The sequence below is a fragment of the Triplophysa rosa genome, unplaced genomic scaffold (assembly GCF_024868665.1).
Source record: "Triplophysa rosa unplaced genomic scaffold, Trosa_1v2 scaffold433, whole genome shotgun sequence".
Classification (NCBI taxonomy): Eukaryota; Metazoa; Chordata; class Actinopteri; order Cypriniformes; family Nemacheilidae; genus Triplophysa; species Triplophysa rosa.
The window spans coordinates 11,650-31,424 of NW_026634437.1; the positions used below are offsets into that span (position 1 = coordinate 11,650).

Consider the following 19,775-nt stretch of genomic DNA (forward strand, 5'->3'; position numbering starts at 1 on the left):
TGACAATTTATGACATGATGCCTCTTTCATTTTATTAATAAACATTAAAATGAAACACTTGCTAACACAAAGTCTTTGTTTTTGAGTGCAGTTTATTGATTTGGTGAATCTGAGATTATGTAGCGTGTCACAAGGAACACATTACTTATATGTAACATATATGTTACACTACATTAAGTGACGTAATGAACCCTTTTCAAAGAAGGAAAACTATGTCAGTAGTGTAACATCATTGTATAATAATGTTTTTAGTGTTACTGATAACATCCAACATTTATATATATTAGTTTTCTTATATTTTTACATTATATTTTTTATACTTTTATTCACTTTTCTTTTTTCGTATTTTGGTACTTTGTTCCTTTGAGGCAACACAAATGCAGATATTAATATAATACATATTATTATATGTTCTAATAAAAAAGAATTACCTTTACACAGTAAAAGCCCAACGGTATCATAATACATAGAAAGTTAAAACACCAAACTACATTGTGAAACAACTTTTCATTACAGCTCAGAGAAAACATCATGACAAAACTGATAAAATACTGTAATATCTTTGCACTGACAGCATTGAACTATACTGTACCGCCCTCTGCTGTTTACAGTGAGATTTACATCATTTTTATTGAATCATACAACACTGGTCTGAAAGCGAAAATATCAATAAATCAGTATGGGAAAGAAAAGTACAGCATTTGACTCGACAAAGCCTTGTCTGGAGGTTTAAAACACATTTTAATGTAGTTTAATATTATTTTGAAAGTTTACTTATGCAGTTTAATACTTGCACGGTATAAATAGAGATGTCATGTTTGTGTGTTTGAATGGATGTATGTTGCTACGTTTTTTAAATGTGGTTGCTAGGCAGTTACTACAGAGTGTTCAGACTAATTGATTGGTTGTAGCAACTTCTCTCAAAACTCACATGTCTGACTAATTCAGCAAACCTGTTATTCCTCATTTTTCACACGTGAATAGCAGCTCATAACTCATGTTGGGAAACTTTCGATTCAATCTAGCTCACAAGTCACGCACATAATTACGTAGGCTACACCATGACAAATGTTCCAAACCTTTTACCAAACTCCAGTTTCCGTGATGGCTGTTCCATGCATGTTTGAATAATTTATATGATGAAAAACATCACGATGGGGTGCTAGGAGAATATCAGTCCATTTTTTTCTGTTATTCGCCTATATTAACTCTCATCATCATCATCACAGTGGATGTCTGGATACAATCTGTGAGGTAGAGAGTAACTTTTGCAAGCATTTATTCATATATTAAATGGAAAAACAATGTCAAGATTTCATTTTGCTAAGAAAATAAATAATATACTTATTTTATAATAAAGAAAATAAGGGCCATTTTAAGGTCAGTGTAGATTTTAAAGATATATTATATTATATTTTATCTTTTGGTTGTTGTAATGAGAGAAAAAAACATTATCATTGCTGTAACAGTGAAGAAGAAGAAAATATTTATACAGTCATTTATACATTCTTTGTATTTTTATAACATGGTAACAATGTTACTTAATTCATGCTGATCATTAGTTAAAAAGTCTGTGTCCGGACGAAATTATATTTGTGCTAAATAATTTCCCCCATTTCAGAGATTAATATTATACAGCATTTTTTTCGAGCGAGCAGTCATAAAATATAACAATCTCATTCTGTCTGAATGATAGTTGAAAACAACGTTCAGAATTGACATGTGTACAAACAAACCAGCAATTATTATTCTTTTTCATATTATCATCTGTCTTTAAGGCATGTTTACAGTGCAGGTTTGATACGTTTACTGGCAATTGAGTCAAACATAATGTACTTACGCCAGAGTTTCTAGTTTACACTTCGGATCTTCTAGCAGATCTGTTAGTAGTTTAGCCCCTGAATCGGATAGTTTGTTTCCTCTGAGATCCAGTTCTCTTAGCTGTGAGTAGTTTGATCTTATAGCTGATGCCAGGAAAGCACAGCCCTGTTCCGTAACACTACAGTATGTTAAACTGCAAGAGATGCCATTATTAAATGAAGAAAAGAACTGTATGCATGGTTTCAGTTAGTCTGTATACTGTATAGAATTGATCAATACGTTATAAATAACTTCTAAATAAGTATCAATGACTCATCTGTCAAAATGGTTATTTATAAATAATTATATTATATAATTATTACATTAATTCTAAATATATTTTTATTCACTATGCCTTCAAGGAAACAATATTACCTTAGTGACTGGAGACTTGATAGAAGATTACATAATCCCACGGCAAAATGCTTCAATCCAAAATCCATTATCGCATTAGCATTTAGGTTCAATTCCCTCAGTTTAGAGCATTTGGAAGGGTCTGCATAAGCCATCGTATGACAGCTCCTTTCTGTGAGATTGCAATTATTCAGCCTTAACCAAGCACAAAAGACAAATCTTTTAAAATATCATCGTCATCAGTTAAACATTCAAATTGAATTTTTGTCATATGTGACCCTGGATAACAAAACCAGTCTTTATTATTAGTCACATTTTTAGAAAAAGCCAAAAAAACACTGTATGGGTCAAAATTATCGATTTTTCTTTTATGACAAAAATCATTAGGATATTAAGTAAAGATCACGTTCCATGAAGATATTTTGTAAATTTCAAACCGTAAATATATAACAACTTTATTTTTGGGAATGGATGGCCTGCAACAGTGCCTCTGATTAACAACTTCAAAGGCAATTTTCTCAATTATTTTATTTTTTGCACCCTCAGTTTCCAGAGTTTTAAACGGTTGTATCTCCGCCAGATATTGTCCTATCCTAACAACCCATACATCAATAGAAACCTTAATTTTTCAGATTTCAGAAGATGTAAAAATCTCAATTTCGAAAAATTGACCCATAAGACTAGTTTTGTTGTCCAGGGTCACATATGACATGCATAAAGAAACTGGAGGCCTGTTACCATAGTTTATCTAGATTAACAAACACTGGAAGCAGGTCTGTCACTCCTGTGTCTGTAAGGTCATTCAGACTAAGGTCCAGCACTCTCAAATGTGATGGGTTCGACTCTAAAGCAGATGCCAGTTTTGAACATCCGGCGGCTGTAATTTCACAATCTGAGAGGCTGAGAAATGTAAAGCCATACAAATGTGAACTACTGACCCTTCAGCGTCATGATATTGGCAGGTAAATTGTGTGTTCTTCATCACACAGCTCTGTAGTGTGTGTTTATTTGTCTACTTCTGTTACCTCAGTGTCTCGAGCTTACAGAGAGGGTTCTTCAGACCAGCACAAAGCAGTTTTACTCCTGAATCCTCAAGACAATTCAAGCTCAAGTCCAGATGTTTCAAGCTAGAACAGGTTGACTGAAGTGCTTCGGCCAATGCTGCACAGCTTTTCCTGGTCAGTTCACAACCCATAAACCTACAAAGTTGTTTCAGTTTATGAACACGTAATAATAGTACAGTTTTAAACAAACTCTGAGGACATTATTTATTCCAAAATCTTTTTTTCACAAATGTATTAATATTAATATGATATTCATGTTTTAAACTGCATACATAGTTATACTAAGTAATTTAATTTAAAAAATCAATATAAAATCATAATTAGTATTATAGTTAGGTGGTGGATTAACAAAAAGTAATGAAAATGTAATGAAAGAATTACAAAGATTATTTTATATCTTGAATAAATTAAGACGAAAACTACATAGAATATTATTTAGCACTTGACATCATTGTAAAGAAGGCCTTACTGTTTAGAGCCCACCTACCTGAGTGTTTCCAGTTTACAGCTTACGTTTGCCAGCACATCAGAAAGCATTTTTACACCTGTATCATGAGGCTGGTTGTGTGTTAAATCAAGTTCTTTTAAGTGAGATGGGTTTGACCTCAGAGCTGAGGCTAGAGAGGCACAGCCGTCCTCACCTATGCTACAATTAAAAAGTCTACATGCACAGAGAAGAAAAATGACAAGTGAATTTACGGAAAGCAAATGCAATAGTTACTTCTACCCCGTGGTCCAATGGCATGAATTTGAGATGTTCCTACCTCAAAACCTCTAGTTTACACTGAGGATTCCCCAGTCCAACAACAAGATGGTATATTCCTGTATCATTAAGATTGCTGGAACTTAAATCGAGCTCTCTCATACATGAGCCACTTAAGCTGAGAACAGAGCTCAGCCCTTTCCAGACTTTCTCTGTCACATTACACAATCTCAGCCTGATGGAGAAAAGCCACACAAAATGTTTAATACTTGTTCAACATTGAGTGACACTCAAAACTCTAAGGTTCATTGAATGGCTGAAACATACTCTACGCAGGTTCATGAATGAATTGCAATGCAAGCCTAATTTTATGCGTTGTTGCATTTAAAGATGTAAGGATACATATTACATGCTTAGCTTTGTTATGATGGGAACTATTCTAGTGTGAACTTCAACAATCAATTTTTACATTCAGGTCAACTGCCTTCATGGGATTATCTAGCTCTCTGCCTGAATAATAACACTAGGTTTAATTGCAAAGACAAATCAAAGTAACTTTATTGCTCCCTTGAGCAGTCCATCATCACCTTAGCTATGGAAGATTGCATGCTAGGTTGAGAGAACCGGACCACGCACTTGCAATGTGTCAGCCAAGCTTTCACATCAACATCTGCATACCTGCGTTAAGTGTTTTTTGGTTCCAAACAACTCCGTGAGATACTTACAGAGTTAATCGGGATGCTTTGATCACTGGCAGGAGTCTCAACAGTCCCTCATCTGAGATCCATCTCGGATCAATACATTTAGTCAAGTTAAACACATCCAGTTCCTCAGCAGATATCAGCAGAGTGTAGGCCAAAGCAGAGCAGTGTGATGGAGAGAGCTTTTCACCTCTAAAGCCACCCGACTTTAGGTATTCCTGCACTTCCTCTACCAGGGAATCATCCTTTAGTTCACTGAGAAAGTGAAAGAGACTTATTGCTTTTTCTGCCGAAAGTTGGAACCTGATTTTTTCCTTGATGTACCGAAGAGTTTTTTTGCTGCCCTCGGGGTCACTCCATGTCTCAGTTAGCAGTGGTTGTAGAAGAGTCTGATTGGACACAAGGGAAAGTCCCAGCAAAAAACGGAGTAAAAGGTCTAAGTGTCCATTATCACTTGCTAGAGCCTTATCCACAGCAAACTTCAAGAACTCATGCATTGAAGGTTTTTTAAAAGCACTTTCGAATTTTGCATTTGTCTTATGACTGAGGACATTTTGCTGACTGTTGACGAACATAAGGAAGGCGTAAAAGGCAGCTAAAAACTCCTGGATACTAGCGTGGAAGAAGCTGAACATCCTCTCCTGGTGTAGTCCTGCCTCTTCTCGGAAGATCTGTGTGCAAAGTCCAGAAAACACTGAGGCGAGGTTGGGATCAACACCACATTCCCTAAGATCATCCTCGTAGAACAATAAATTACCCTTTTCAAGCTGTTGAAAGGCCAGTTTGCCAAGCAACAAAGTGCTCTGGCTATCCCAGTTGAAATCTGCCTTGCAATTCACATCGTATTTGTGACTCATTTGCTTGGTCTGGAAAATCAGGAAGTGTGCGTACATTTGCGTGAGTGTCTTGGGCATTTCTCTACTCTTGAACTCACCAAATATCCCTTCAAGAACTGTAGCTGATATCCAACAGAACACCGGGATGTGGCACATGACGTGAAGGATTCTTGATGACTTCAAGTGCAAGATGATCCTATGGCACATGTCTGGATCGCTTATCCTTTTGGCAAAGTACTCCTCCTTTTGGGAGTCATTGAAGCCTCTTACCTCGGTCAGTTGGTCAATAAGGTCAGGTGGTATTTGACCGATCGCAGCTGGTCGTGAGGTTATCCATAGCTGAGAAGAAGGAAGCAAGTTCTTGCAGATGAGGTTTGTCAGTAGAGCACCAATTGAGACCGCTTCTGTCACACTGGAGCAACTCTTGTTCTTCTGGAAATCCAGAGGAAATCGACATTCGTCAAGTCCATCGAAGATGAAAACTGACCTGTATTTGCCTGAGTTCAACACGTTTGCTTCTATTTTGAGATCGTAGAAATGCTGGAGAATCTGGATCAGAGTAACTTTCTCTTTCTTAAATCTATTCAGCTCACGAAATGGAAGTGGAAATATCATGTGAATGTCCTGGTTGGCTTTATCCTCAGCCCAGTCCAGGGTGAACTTCTGCACGGACACAGTTTTCCCAATGCCAGCGATTCCCTTTGTTAGCACAGTTTGTATTGGTTTAGACCCAGCAGAACCTTTAAAGACACCATTCACTGGGATTGGTGTGTCCCATGTGCTCGGATGATTAGATACTGTCTCAATCTGTCTGATTTCATGTTCTGCGTTGACACTACTTCCAGCGTCGGTGATGTAGAGCTCAGTGTAGATGTTGTTGAGCAGAGCAGGGCTCCTGTGCTCTTCATTTCCCTCAAATATACATTGATATCTGTTCTTCAATGTCTGCTTAAATGAAATAATCCAGATCAAGTCCTCTGTAAAGTTCAATATTGGGCAGAGGTTTTTAGAATGAAGGTAGATATAATTAAAAATATTAAATTCTGTTTTTTGGGTTATGCGATAATGCTGCTGTAGATATAAATCTATATAAATATGTTAATTTTGCAGACTTACCATTTGAAATCTTTGAACTCAGTTCCTTTTGCTGAGTTCTGAAAGATAAATACAGATGAGAATATAAACTTTGTATGAAAAAGTTCAAAGAATATTTTCAATAATCTTCACAGAACAACAGTTCACAGTGATAATGGGCCGTCAGACACCAAAAAGCACTAATACAGCACTCCGTACAACTTGTGAACTTTATTCCAAGTCCCCAGAAATCATATAAAAACCTGATATGTGAGGAGTGGACACGCAAAGAAACCTGATGCATGGTGCAATATTTGAATTTTGTCCATTCTGAAGCTTGACAGTCTTTGTCCCTACTAATTTTTATTAGCCTACATGAACTGAATAGTGGTACTGTTATATATATCGTATAACATTCTGTCACGATCCCCATCCGTGTTTCCCCTTTGTTTGTGAACTTTTCTGTTACTTCCTGTCTATGTCATGTGTTTTGTTGTTCGTTGTAGTTTTTGGTGTTAATTAGTCTTCCCCAGGTGTGCCTTGTCATCTTGTTAAGTTCTCTGTATTTAAGCCCTTGTGTTTCAGTTGTCTAGTGTCAGTCGTTGTTTGATGTTGCTTTCGTGTTCCTGTGGTTTGAGTACGTTGGTTCCTTGTTTCTTTATTCTTTCATTGTTTTGTACTTTGTGGTTTTTTTTACTTTTAGTAAACAAAAACACAACGAACTACAAAACACATGACATAGACAGGAAGTAACAGAAAAGTTCACAAACACGGACTGGGATAGTGACACATTCTATGCATACCTTATACCATCAAGATGTGGTTCACAGCTAAAGCTGATCGGCACAGAATTTCTCACAGGGTGATTTTTGCATAGATGTCTGGACACTAATAGAAATATGCGAATCAGTCAAATCAGTTTTTGGACTAGTAATACAATCCTACTTGCATTTCATGTATTTTATCACGGCATTATGATTACACTGTTAAAGCTGCAATCCCATTTTGGTTAAAAATAAACAGATTCACAATGGTAAATTTATAAAAATGATATATAGCCTAATTTGGGCTGTCTGATTGTATTTATCAGAAAATGTAAAGATAAGTATGTGTAACCCGTGTAACTTTCACACTAAGGTTTGTCTAAGTGCTCCCTTTGACGAACTTAGACAATTCTCGATTTAGAGTTTGATCGTACAGCCCTGACGTTTATCATAAAGCCGGGGTTACACCAAATAAAGTGGCGAGCCAGCCAGGAGAGTTTGGGTTAATCATTATCTGTATTGATAACTACTCTAGTGAACGTTTTTTTCCTGAATCAGGTTTCCTTTATTGTTCTAACAGTGAGATACATTTGTCTAAAATTCATTGTTTGCCCCAAGACTAAATATGGATCTTTGTAACCGGTTTGATATTTGTGGGCAAAACTGTCTGTATGTTACAGGGGTAGAAAAAACTTGTAGCACTGAGGATATCATAGGTCTTTTTGAAGTGCATGGGGAAATTGCAAAAGTAGTTAGAGTCCCTGATGAGCCAGAGCAGCCTACTGGTAGAGCTCTCATTCAGTATGCATCTGAGAGTTCAATTCTGAAAATCAAACCTGATAGTATAGAAGACGTGCCAAGTCCAAATGACCCTGATGTGACATGGCATGTGAGAACAGTTTGTAATGTATGCCAAGAGGGATTAGGCAGGGAACTGGCACTAAGATATTTAGATGAACTGAACGCTATCCCGGAAGGTGGCAGAGCAGTATTCCTACTTGCTCTGCAGGAAGAGCTTCAGCATGTCCAGCTTCATTCAAGTGACTTGCCAGCTGCTAAGGCAGGTCCACATACTACTGTTCACAGTCCTACCTCAAGTCCTGAACTCAACCCCACTGAGTCGATTCAAACTACAGTTCAAAATGTTTTTCCCTTATCTGCATCACCGAGCCCTGTGCACATTGACGGAAGCATGCTTAATCCCCTTCAGATTCGAAAGGTTGTTGTGGAGCATGTCATCCGAAGTGAGTCTGCTCATTCACCTGTGAGGCAGAGCCGTAGCACATTCTCGGGCAGGATCCCCAAGCCAAATGGGGAGGTTGATTATGAGACTCGGCGTACTCAAGTTGATCTCCTTCTTTCTGACCCTTCCTCATCAGATTCTCAGAAAGTGAGGGTAATCTTGGAGTCTGCTTAGCCCAGCAGCCAACATTGCCAAACCCTTGGGTGTTAATTCTTCACCTAGTTCTTACCTTAACCAAATTGAATCCGCCTTTGGTGGTAGTAGAAGATGGAGAAGAGCTCTTTGCAACCTTCCTTAACTTAAATAAAAATTCTGGAGAAAAAACATCCACATACCTGCAAAGCCTACACACTCTTCTTACCCGAGCAATTTCTAGAGGCCCCTCGAAAGTGGACCGTAGAGACGGCCAATGTCGAGGGAGGAAAGTACGCGTCCTTCAGGTCGATTGCCATGAACCAGTCCTGACATCTGACAGACGTCAGGATGCGCTTCTGTGTGATCCTCCTGAACAGCAGCTTGTGTAGGTGCTTGTTCAGGGCATGCAAATCTCGGATGGGGTACAGCCCCATGAAATACGGGCTGTAAAACCCGTTGAACATCTCAGCTGGTAGGACGGGCTCGATCACTCCCTTTGCCAGAAGGGTGGCAACCTCGGCCCAAAGCACGGGCGCATCTCCACCTCTGACTGAGGTAGAGAGGATGCCCCGAAACTTGGGAGGGCGTCTGGGGAACTGGATCGTGTAGTCGAGACGGATCGTCCTCTCTAGCCAGCCTGACGGCCTGGGAAGCTGCCAAGCTCCCAGGAACTGAGACAGGGGGACTAGGGGTTTGATCTGCTTCATCGCCTTCACAGGGGTGGTTCGATGGCCAGCAATACGGATCCCTTGCCGGGGGAGGGCCCCCGGGGAGGAGATCGGCTCTGCTGTTTTTCCTGCCTGGCGATTGCGCAGCTCAATGCACTGTCTGACTGAGAGTGCTGAGGGCTGGTGTTTATACTCAACGTTGTGCTTCACCATGGCGCAACGTCGAGTTGCCGATCGACGTATCCTCTAGCTGCCTCACCCTCAAGGGAAGAGAGGGTGACAGAACTTTGTTTGACGTGAACGTGCCGGAAAGGGGCGTTGAAGGTCTTACTAAGTTCCTCATGCACTTCCGGTAAATACGGCCCTGGGGGCAGGCGCGGCTTGGAGCCGCTCTCAACCCAGAGGCGCCGTGTAGCCAGCCGCAAGTGCTAGGAGAGGCAGTGCGGGCACTGCAACCCATCGCTCATGGCTGCCTGGGAAAGCATGGCTGACATTTCAACGTCCGCTTCTTCCTGGACTCGACCCCCCGAGGGAGAGAGCCCGAGGAATCGTCGGAGTCGGATGGCAGTACGTCACTCCCCGATGCTGCAACATCTCATCATCACGCATCGTGTCCGAATACGTGGTTGAGGAACAAGATGGTGGGACCGTCTCCTGGGGAACGGTCAGACGAGCGAGACAAGGTGCGAACAGTCCGTGAGCCAGTGGCTGGCGGATAAGCGCTCACAGTGATCCTCATATAACCCTTGCTGCTTGCTGTAGCGGGCGGCAGGGCCGTAGTCCTGCCGTCACGGAACGGGGAGCAGACGAGGTGGTGGCTGAGTCCCGTGGGAACACAGCCGCCTGTGACGCAACATCTGAATCGTCAACCGCCCGCAGTGCGAGCAGGACGTATCCACAAAGACTGCACCAGCGTACTGGAAGCAGACATCGTGACCGTCCCCCTCCTCGATGAGTGTGTTGCACCCATGAGAACAGCGGGACATGCCACGCTGGAGAAATTTGCTCTTTTAGAAAAAAACTCGAACACTTCTGGAACTGCCGAGATGCCCAGGGGAAAGTCGCTGCAAGAAGGGACCGTCCGATGCACCACGTCATAAGATTCCAGCAGTAAATCGGTGTAGAGATTGAAGTCTCAAAGTCGATCAGTGTGAAGGCTCCGAAGAACAAAAGGTGAATGAATGCAGCATGCCGTCTCCCTTTTATACCCGGATATCCCCTCCGGAGTCCGGCATGCAAATTTCATTCGCCAATTTCATTGGCCTTTTCTAAACTAGTCAGAAGTTGATAGGTTCTCAAGAGCGAACCCCATCTGTCGGCTCGACACAACGTCGAGAGACCGACAGAAAGGGAAGTTTACATACTCAAGCCAAACACTTAACATGACAAAAAAAAATACTTTAGCCTGCAGTTAACATACCTGACTTCTGTATCATTGCTTAAGTTGTAAGGATGTCCCATCGATTGATTACTTTTCATTGACACAGCACGAGGCACAAAGTCAGAGTCCTCCCGCTGAACCAATCTGTCACGGTTGTGAAGGAAGAACCCAAGCGCAGGCAACCAGAGGTGAAGGGGTTAACACAGGGATTTATTAAATGACAAAATAAAACACCCACGATGGGGAAAAACTAACAAAGGCAAAATACAATAAAACAAAGACTTCCCACGAGGGGACGAGACAAACAACGTCCAAATAATAATTAGAATAATATTAACAAAGAGTTCACACACTTGACGGGAGCAGGAACAGGAACAAGGCAAGAGACTAGGCCACACATCAAACATCCACGAGGCACAAGGCAAACAGGTAAGCACATACGTACAACGAAGGAGCACAGGACAATGAACATGAGGGCATTTTAAAGGGAGACAGACAAAGGAAGATAACGAGGGACAGGTGAGGAACATGAGACACGGCAGGAAAGCAATACGGGAAACGAGAGGGGCGGGGCCAATGACGAGACACGAGAAAGCACATGGCATGTCAATGTTAAACAAACCATGACTTTCTCACACTAAACACAAGGGATCTGTCACGATCCTGACACAAGACTAGAAAATCATGAACAAGGCAGGACCATGACGCAATCTAAAATATAGATGTTTAACGTTTAAATGAAGACCAAATTTCATAATGTTCCGCACATTTTAAGTGTTAAAAGATGACTTTTCTCAAATACCAACTGAGTAGACGGAGCCTTGTGCGACACATGACTTGTTCCATGTGAAGGTCTGTTTGGCTTGTCCAGCTTTAAAAAAAAGTTTACGTACTCAAGCCAAACACTTAACATGACAAAAAAAAAACTTTAGCCTGCTGTTAACATACCTGACTTCTGTATCATTGCTTAAGTTGTAAGGATGTCCCATCGATTGATTACTTTTCATTGACACAGCATGAGGCACAAAGACGTCAGAGTCCTCCTGCTGAACCAATCTAAAATATAGATGTTTAATGTTTAAATGAAGACCAAATTTCATAATGTCCGCACATTTTAAGTGTTAAAAGATTACTTTTCTCAAATATCAACTGATGAGACGGAGCCTTGTGCGACACATGACTTGCTCCAAGTGAAGCAGGTCTGTTTGGCTTGTTCAGCTTTAAAAAGTTTACATACTCAAGCCAAACACTTAAAATGACAAAAAAAATTACTTTAGCCTGCAGTTAACATACCTGACTTCTGTATCATTGCTTAAGTTGTAAGGATGTCCCATCGATTGATTACTTTTCATTGACACATGAGGCACAAAGATGTCAGAGTCCTCCCGCTGAACCAAACTAAAATAAAGACATGATTAAGGACAAAATGTTAGAAGACTAAATTGTTCAGCACATTTGTTTGTCTCTGTGTTGAGAAGTTTCTTGTCACATTTCTCGGGTGAGGTGAGAGACAGAGGACCCAAATGCAGACGGGAGGTAAGGGGTTAAACAAGACTTTAATAAAACAAAACAAAAACCCACGATGGGGAACATGACAAAACATGGAAACAGGAACAAGACTAACTAAACTAACAGGACTAGACTAATAACACATCACCTAACTATAAAATAAACTAGGACAGGACACAGTACAATGATCCAGCACAAGACAGAGGACACAGGGGCATTAAATAAGGTGACAAATCAAGAGGGACAGGTGCAGGGCATGAACTAATTAACGAAGCAACTAAGGAGACGAAAGGGCAGGAACAGAGACGCGACACCAGAGAGAAAGAGAATGTGGAAGGCCGAGTGGGCCAAAACTTCTCTCTCCACGTAAAACAAGAGGTCCTGTCATGGTTCTGCCACTAGCTCAAGAAAAGCAAGACAAGATGGGGCAGAACCATGACATTTCTTTTATGAGAAAACTTCCACGTGAGACAGGTTAAACATGGCTGTTTGGGTTATTCAAGATTGAAAAATGAAGTCAAATAAATTGGGTTCATCTGGACAGATACTGTACAACATTTTCTAAACAGGTAACATTACAAACCTGAAAATACTCAGTTCAATGCTAGTGACTGTATCCTCATTCTCACTCCTTTGGGTGTTATTATTACTGGCCATGGCTCTCCAAGTGTATAAGATTTACTTCATCAGGCTTCATTGAAACTGCAATGAAGATAGTTACATTCAGACGATTCAGGTGTAAATAAGCACTAAAATGTCAAGTGAAAGAAACAGTGTCATCTGCATCCTGACTGCTTGAGGGTGAGTAAATGATAGTTTGTAAAAAATCCCTTGAGGAACAGGGATATCAATTTTGGATTACAAAATTAGCAAAACTGCTAGATGATAATAATCCTTTTACAAATTGTGTTTATTTTCTCTAAATTGAACACATTGAAAATTATTCACCATTTGTGACCCAGTCTATGAAAACCCAGCAAAAGTCATGTTGTAATTTGCTTTTCTACATAAAATCATCCTACATAACATAAGGAACAAATATAACTAAGAAATATAACCTTCATATATTTCATGTTGACTGAGTCAATAGTCAATGTTGAAGAAGCCAACTTCTGGTATTTTTTTGTGTGAAATAAAACATTAATACAGTTATTAATTGCAGTATTATTAAAGAAAACTGAATCTTGACTATATTTCGATCTGTCATAGAATCTACCATTTACAGCAATAAGCACACAATACCTTTTTTTGCAGCCAAGTATATAAAGTAGGAGGAGTTGGATCCAGATGTCTGCAGTGAGAACTCTCTCTCAATTTTTATGACTATACCTGTGATCCTCATCTCATAATTAAATTATGCGACTTTATCCTGGATTTCACAGACAGGGTTACATTTGTCTTTAACAGAAACAGCAGTATCTTAGCATTAATTAAGTATTGCAAATTATCTTGTCTCTTTGGAAACATGCCAAAATTGTGGGTAGTGTTATGCAGTGCAAAAAAACTCTTACTACAGTTCAGAACCAAGTTCAAGTTTAATAAAAAATTTAATATGATCAGGTGAAAATATTGTAAACTATTTTTAAGGCTGTATTTATACTACATTAACAAGGAATCACAAATGTAAATTAGATTAAAATATGATGTTCATTGATTCACTGAAAGATCAGCTGAAATCTATTCTATTCAATTCTATTGAAAAATCAAATGCATGTTAACAGTTTTGTTTCCAATAAACAACCATTGGTACAACAAAATATAATATTTATCAAAATCAATGTATTAAGTTAGAAATAGTTTTAAAAGCTAAAAAAACATGTTTATAATAAAACAAAATCACATTGATATTTAGGTTATGAATCACAGATCAGCAAGAGTTAAAAGATCTTTAAGAAAAAGGTAAAGCAAGTTTTTGAAATTAAATGATCAATGATTAAATTATCATCAAAATGTATTACTTACCTTTTTAAAAGATGGATCTCTAATATTACCAAATAAAAACATGATGTGGCATACGCTGGTAAACATTTCACTGCTTTTTGTTTCCTTGTCACTTCTGTTGCTCTAACAGGAATGCTGCTTTACTAGATTTACTGCTTACAGTACAACAATCAGTGCATAATTCAGCTGTTCTTAAAGCTACAGTCCTACTTTACCTTTAACTTTACACTATGTCCCAAAAACACAATTAAGATACTGGGTAGGGTTGCACCAGCCATTCATAAGTTCTTTCTTAAATTTGAACGTAAAGTCCACACTACAGGCTTAGTAACTATTAGCTGTCACGGCTGCGTGGAAGGAACCCAAATGCACCGGACTGGATTCCGGCCGCACCGGACTGGGTACCGGACTGGACGCCGGCCTGGTTGCCGGCTGGGACGCCGGCCTGGTTGCCGGCTGGGACGCCGGCCTGGATTCCGGCCGCACCGGACTGGACGCCGGCTGCCACACCGGCGTGGACGCTCCTCCGCTGCGCCTCTCCCTCCTTCTCCGCACCACCGGATCCATAGCCGACCTTGGCGAATCCGTGGGGACCAGAGGGAGTTCCGCAGCGGAGGAGTCCGCCGACGTCATCCCCGGATCCCCCCTCTCCCGCCCGCTACCGGCGCCGTTAGAGTGAACGGGGACCGTGGAGCTCAAGCCGGAGGGTACTGAGCCCCCCCGGGTAGCGGCAGCCAGGTCGAGGCCCTGTTGAACGCAGTCGCCTCTGCCACCGCTGAGAAGAGCCCCGGCGAACTCCTGGCTCCCGTAGTCCCCCTGACAGAACCCCAGCAGCAAGCGGGCTAGGGTGGACCGTGAGGACGACGCCGTGCCGTCCATCTTGCTGCCTGCTGGGTTCTGTAGGGCTCTTGGATTCCGTCACGGCTGCGTGGAAGGAACCCAAATGCAGGCAGCGGGGATGAAGGGGTTAACACAAATATACTTTTATTAAATAAACAAAACAAAAACCCACGAGGGGGTGTAAAACAGGAACAGAACTGAGATACAAAACATGAAACAAAAGACTTCCCACGAGGGGGCAAACAAGAAAACAAGAACAGCAAAAACCAACCTAAGGAACTCGACCAAACGTCTTAACCAAAACCACGGCAGGATACAACACAAAACTCACAGGCCAACGGACAAGGTAAGGAGCAGGACATCTGCAACATGCAGGACGCACAAGGTACACATACAATCCAAGAGCACAGGACAAAGAGACATGAGGGCATTTTATAGGAAAGACAAACGAGGGATAATAACACAGGGCAGGTGAGGGTAATGAAACATAGCAGGGAATCAATGAAACGAGAGGGGCGGGGCCAATGACAAGACACGAGAAAGCACATGAGCTGTAAAAACGTAAACAACTCATGGCTTTCTCACATTAAACCTAAGGGCTCCGTCCCGATCCTGCCACACGACTAGAAATACAGAACCAAGAATTGTCACAATACAGTGACAATTAGCTATAGTTTGTAACTAAATCTCTATGTTATTCAGTTGCACAATTTGGTCTTAAGACAGAAGGTACAACGTCTCAAAATGACGTTTACCTTTAATAGTCCAATAGCAGCCTTTAAGTTCGTGAGAAAAAAAGTTGTGAATTTCAAAACATTCTTGATTTAAAACTTATTTTACCTCACATAATAACGGTAAAAAATTTAAATAGAATCATGAATAACATATTTCAAATTAGATTAATAAACAAATGCTGAGTAAAAACAATGCAGCCTTATTAACGCAATAATAAGGACATGCAGTTTGGGTGATTTCATTTTACTGCCAACCGCCAATGAAACAAAAATATTTTATTTTGACATGCACAACACAAGCAGATACACACCCGTCAAAAATGGAATGTCATCACATAGCTAATGTTCTCTATTTTATAAGGTTAGTGACTGTAAATGTCAGCATTAGCATGTGTGTGAATCATTGAAGAATGTCGAGTTAAACAATAGCTTATTCAGTTAGTTCAGTGAGTCTGCTATTTTATTCCAACAGTTACTCCTGACGGGAGGCTTACGTAAATATTTAGTTTATACATAACATTACGCGTCAACTACTGTAAGTTGAATGGTGCAACTCAAAAATATTTAGTTACGTTAAGTTTAAATCGTGAATGTTTTGAAATTCACAACATTTCAACACAACGTTTTCTCATGAATTTAAAGGCTGCTATTAGACTATTAAAAGGTAAACGTCATATTTTGCGACTAAGCATTACTTTACGGAGAGCTTACGAGCTACTAATTACGTTCTGCCTTAACACCAAATGGTGCAACCAAATAACATCTGTGTCCGAAATCGCATACTTCCATACTATATAGTAGGCGAAAATGAGTATGAGTCATGAATAGTATGTCCGAAACATCAGTATGCAAAAAACAGTAGGATACTGTTTACCCGGATGGTCTACTACTTCCGCCAAGATTCGGGAGTGTGGATCAGATGGACACTTCTCTATCCCATGATGCCTGTGGCTACCCGATCCGTCCCGGAAACACGATTTGTTCCGCGCATGCGCGAAACTGACGTCACTTCCTGTTATCGCCGACGTTTTACGACAGTCTTCTCGACCTGGGACCAGCTCGGAATCTGGCAGGGGTGCATTTCTCGGCATTACACCTGTTCCGGGCGTCTTCGAATTTTATCATCAAAGGTAATTAAATTGCGTTAAGCGATTTTATAATTAAAAGGAGAACTGACAATCTGTTACAACCTGGGTCATGTGCTTAATTTACAAAGTTATGTTTAAAATATCGAGCTACATTAACTGTACTTGTTAAATTCCCGTATAGAATAAGAAAACGATAGAACCCTTCACAGAGATGCTAATGGTTTACATTAAAATACTACTATGAACCATTAGCTTTTACCATTAAAACCATTACAAATTTCTTTCTTTGTAGTGTGATTTGTGCATTATTTTATATATTAATTATAAAATCAATTTATATATAAAATTGGTTAAATTTATGTGATGTTTTTATTGACCTTTATGGAGTTTAATTTTAGTCAGATATCAGATAATATGATATTTCTTTTAACTGCAACTTTTTCATGCTTTTTTTCTTCTTCAAACAGGCGACAGACTCTTCTACACCGGCCCAATTAAACAGTACATGCGGCTAGTTGTCCTGTCCGAGGAAGACAACCTGATGGTTTTGGAGATAAGACTTACAGAACCATATTTAGGTTTAGACTTAAGATAATTTACTGGCCTTGTTCCAGGCATGTTATTTGGTTACAGTTTCCAAAAGGAGCCTCGTTCTCAGGCTTCAAGTTTGTATAGAGCCTCGTTCACAGGCTTCAAGTTCATCAAAGAGCCTAGTTCTCAGGCTGCACACCTGATAATTTAATTGCACGTTATGTAATTTTGTGTTCTCTTTGGAATCCCAGACACATTGCAAGCTTCATTGACCCAGGATCCTGGACTGAAAAAACAGGAAGAGACCTTGAGGTATGTTTTAAATGATGGAATTGTGTCAAGCAAATGTATGTATATAACTAAACATGTTTATTCGACTGTGCTCTGGAATACTTGATTCTGATTGGCCAGTTGCAACATTCCAAGGTTTGATATTCCCAGATAACAAGCACACAAAACTAATAACACATGGTAACCCAGTCTTTATCACACTGTCAGGCTTTATTCTGCGATAACAACCTGCTGCCTGTACATCATCCCTTACCTAAAAATTGCAGTTGTTTTTTAAACTAACTGTGGATGCACTTTTCCTTTTCCAGTTTTTTCCTCAACAGTCCAGTGGGGATTCTTGTGGTGTCTACATGCTGATGGTAAGAATGTTTAATTTATCAAAGCTGTTAGATAATAAAACCAAAGTCTTACAGTGTTATTTGTGTTTCACAGTATGCTCTCAGCATCTGCACATCATGTCCCTTAACATTCACAGAGGTAAGCTGGATTTTCACACAAGTATGTCATTGAACTACTGGTATGTGTGCATTTTTTTTGTGTGTTTGTGTGTTTTAGGAGGAGGTGCCATTGATTCGCCAGTGGTGGTGCATTAACCTCATGGAAAGATTTTGCCTAGAAGGGTATGATAGATTCTACAGATATAATTTCAGTATCTTGGCTGTATTAAGTTAGCTAAAGCTATTACATAGAGTTCATATACATTTACATATATTTTCAAAGGCATGGACAGAGGTTTGCATACTGGACCGAAGAAGCATCCCAACTCCTTCAGGGGATCGTTGAGCCTGTGTTTAGGGTGTCGAAATTCACCACCACCAAACTGTCACCCAGCAGAAGAGTTGTGGATGACAAGGACATTGATAAGGTTAATGATTATACAGTAGTGGTTATACATGAAGCATTTGCATGATTGCTGAATAAATAGTATAACTGTTGTGCCATTTTACTATGTAAGGAATAAATGACTATAGGCCATTTAATTAGTCAACCAATTAGAATGAAGCATAAACTTCATTTACTTCAATAGGTGCAGCAGCCAACCATTGTCCGAGACCTAAATACAGCGTGGTACTGGGTACAGAATCACAGACACTTATTCCGTGGGGAGGTGACAGAGCCTGCCTTTTTGCAGATGAACAGGGGTGATCAACAAAATGCCATCAAGAACCTCTTGGGGGGTCAATTCTCTGAGGCGAAGGATGCCTTTTTGTTTATATTTCATTACCAAGAAGACATGGAAACATTTTTGTCGTACTGTGTTGATGACCAAGGCCTAAAGGTCAATGCTATGTTCTACAAAGAGAAATGTAGTGTGTGAGTGTGTGTGCGCGTGTGTGAGTGAGTGAGTGTGCGTGAGAGAGAGAGCGTGAGAGAGAGTGTGCGTGTGCGTGCGCGTGTGCGTGTGTGTGTGTGTGTGTGCGAGAGTGTGCGTGAGTGAGTGAGCGAGCGAGCGTGTGTGAGGAATGGAACAAATGTATAAATAAATTGAAAGAATATATATATATAACTGTATTCTGTGTGTTTCTTAAATGCAGTTAAATATCTAGAACAGTTATGTAGAACCTATCTTTAGAAAATGAATAGAAAGAAAACACATCTGTATGAACATCTGTATTTTCCAAATTGTGCTAGCAAATTAAAACAATTCAGTTTAATTTGACCATTTATTTAATTCAATGAAGTTAATTTGTGCCACATATTAACCAAATTTTAACCGAAATGAATCGGGTAGTTATTTTTTATGACCACCTTAAAACAAACATGCATTATAATTCAGCAACAATTTAACAAGCCAGGAAATATCTCAAAGCATTGTAAGAAACAAATTAAGAAAAAAGAAACTTATACAGATATAATAAATACATTTATTAATAAATGTAATAAAAAATATATCTATTAAACTCCGAGTGTAAAACAACAGCAGTAACGGTATAGCTTACAACCCGAAACTGCCGTAAAGTGTTCGATTTATTTCAGACAGGACGTGGCGTCAGTTTCGCGCATGCGCGGAACAAATCGTGTTTCCGGGACGGATCGGGTAGCCACAATGCCACGGGA

General features: G+C 39.9%; 2 protein-coding genes across 5 annotated transcripts; one reads left to right on the forward strand and one right to left on the reverse strand.

Annotated features, from left to right (window-relative positions):
* Nucleotides 1-74: 74 nt before the first annotated feature.
* LOC130550810 (NACHT, LRR and PYD domains-containing protein 12-like) lies at nucleotides 75-16,767 on the reverse strand. 4 transcript variants are annotated; one of them, XM_057328303.1, is made up of 14 exons: nucleotides 16,682-16,767; nucleotides 12,876-12,994; nucleotides 12,077-12,181; nucleotides 11,732-11,839; nucleotides 10,823-10,927; nucleotides 6,635-6,672; nucleotides 4,707-6,495; nucleotides 4,043-4,216; nucleotides 3,766-3,939; nucleotides 3,240-3,413; nucleotides 2,953-3,114; nucleotides 2,236-2,409; nucleotides 1,841-2,014; nucleotides 75-1,247 (listed from the first exon to the last, which is right to left on the reverse strand). In XM_057328303.1, exons 2-14 carry the CDS (start codon nucleotides 12,947-12,949, stop codon nucleotides 1,205-1,207), a joined length of 3,294 nt encoding a protein of 1,097 aa, XP_057184286.1. In that variant the 5' UTR covers nucleotides 12,950-12,994; nucleotides 16,682-16,767; the 3' UTR covers nucleotides 75-1,204. The 4 variants fall into 4 exon arrangements, with proteins under 4 accessions (XP_057184286.1, XP_057184285.1, XP_057184284.1 ...); XM_057328302.1 differs by lacking the exon at nucleotides 16,682-16,767 and adding an exon at nucleotides 14,255-14,367; XM_057328301.1 differs by lacking the exon at nucleotides 16,682-16,767 and adding an exon at nucleotides 13,535-13,854.
* LOC130550811 (structural maintenance of chromosomes protein 5-like) lies at nucleotides 16,756-19,224 on the forward strand. Its single transcript, XM_057328305.1, has 7 exons — nucleotides 16,756-16,937; nucleotides 17,678-17,738; nucleotides 18,026-18,076; nucleotides 18,150-18,194; nucleotides 18,273-18,337; nucleotides 18,438-18,582; nucleotides 18,745-19,224. Exons 3-7 carry the CDS (start codon nucleotides 18,068-18,070, stop codon nucleotides 19,033-19,035), a joined length of 555 nt encoding a protein of 184 aa, XP_057184288.1. The 5' UTR covers nucleotides 16,756-16,937; nucleotides 17,678-17,738; nucleotides 18,026-18,067; the 3' UTR covers nucleotides 19,036-19,224.
* Nucleotides 19,225-19,775: the final 551 nt, after the last annotated feature.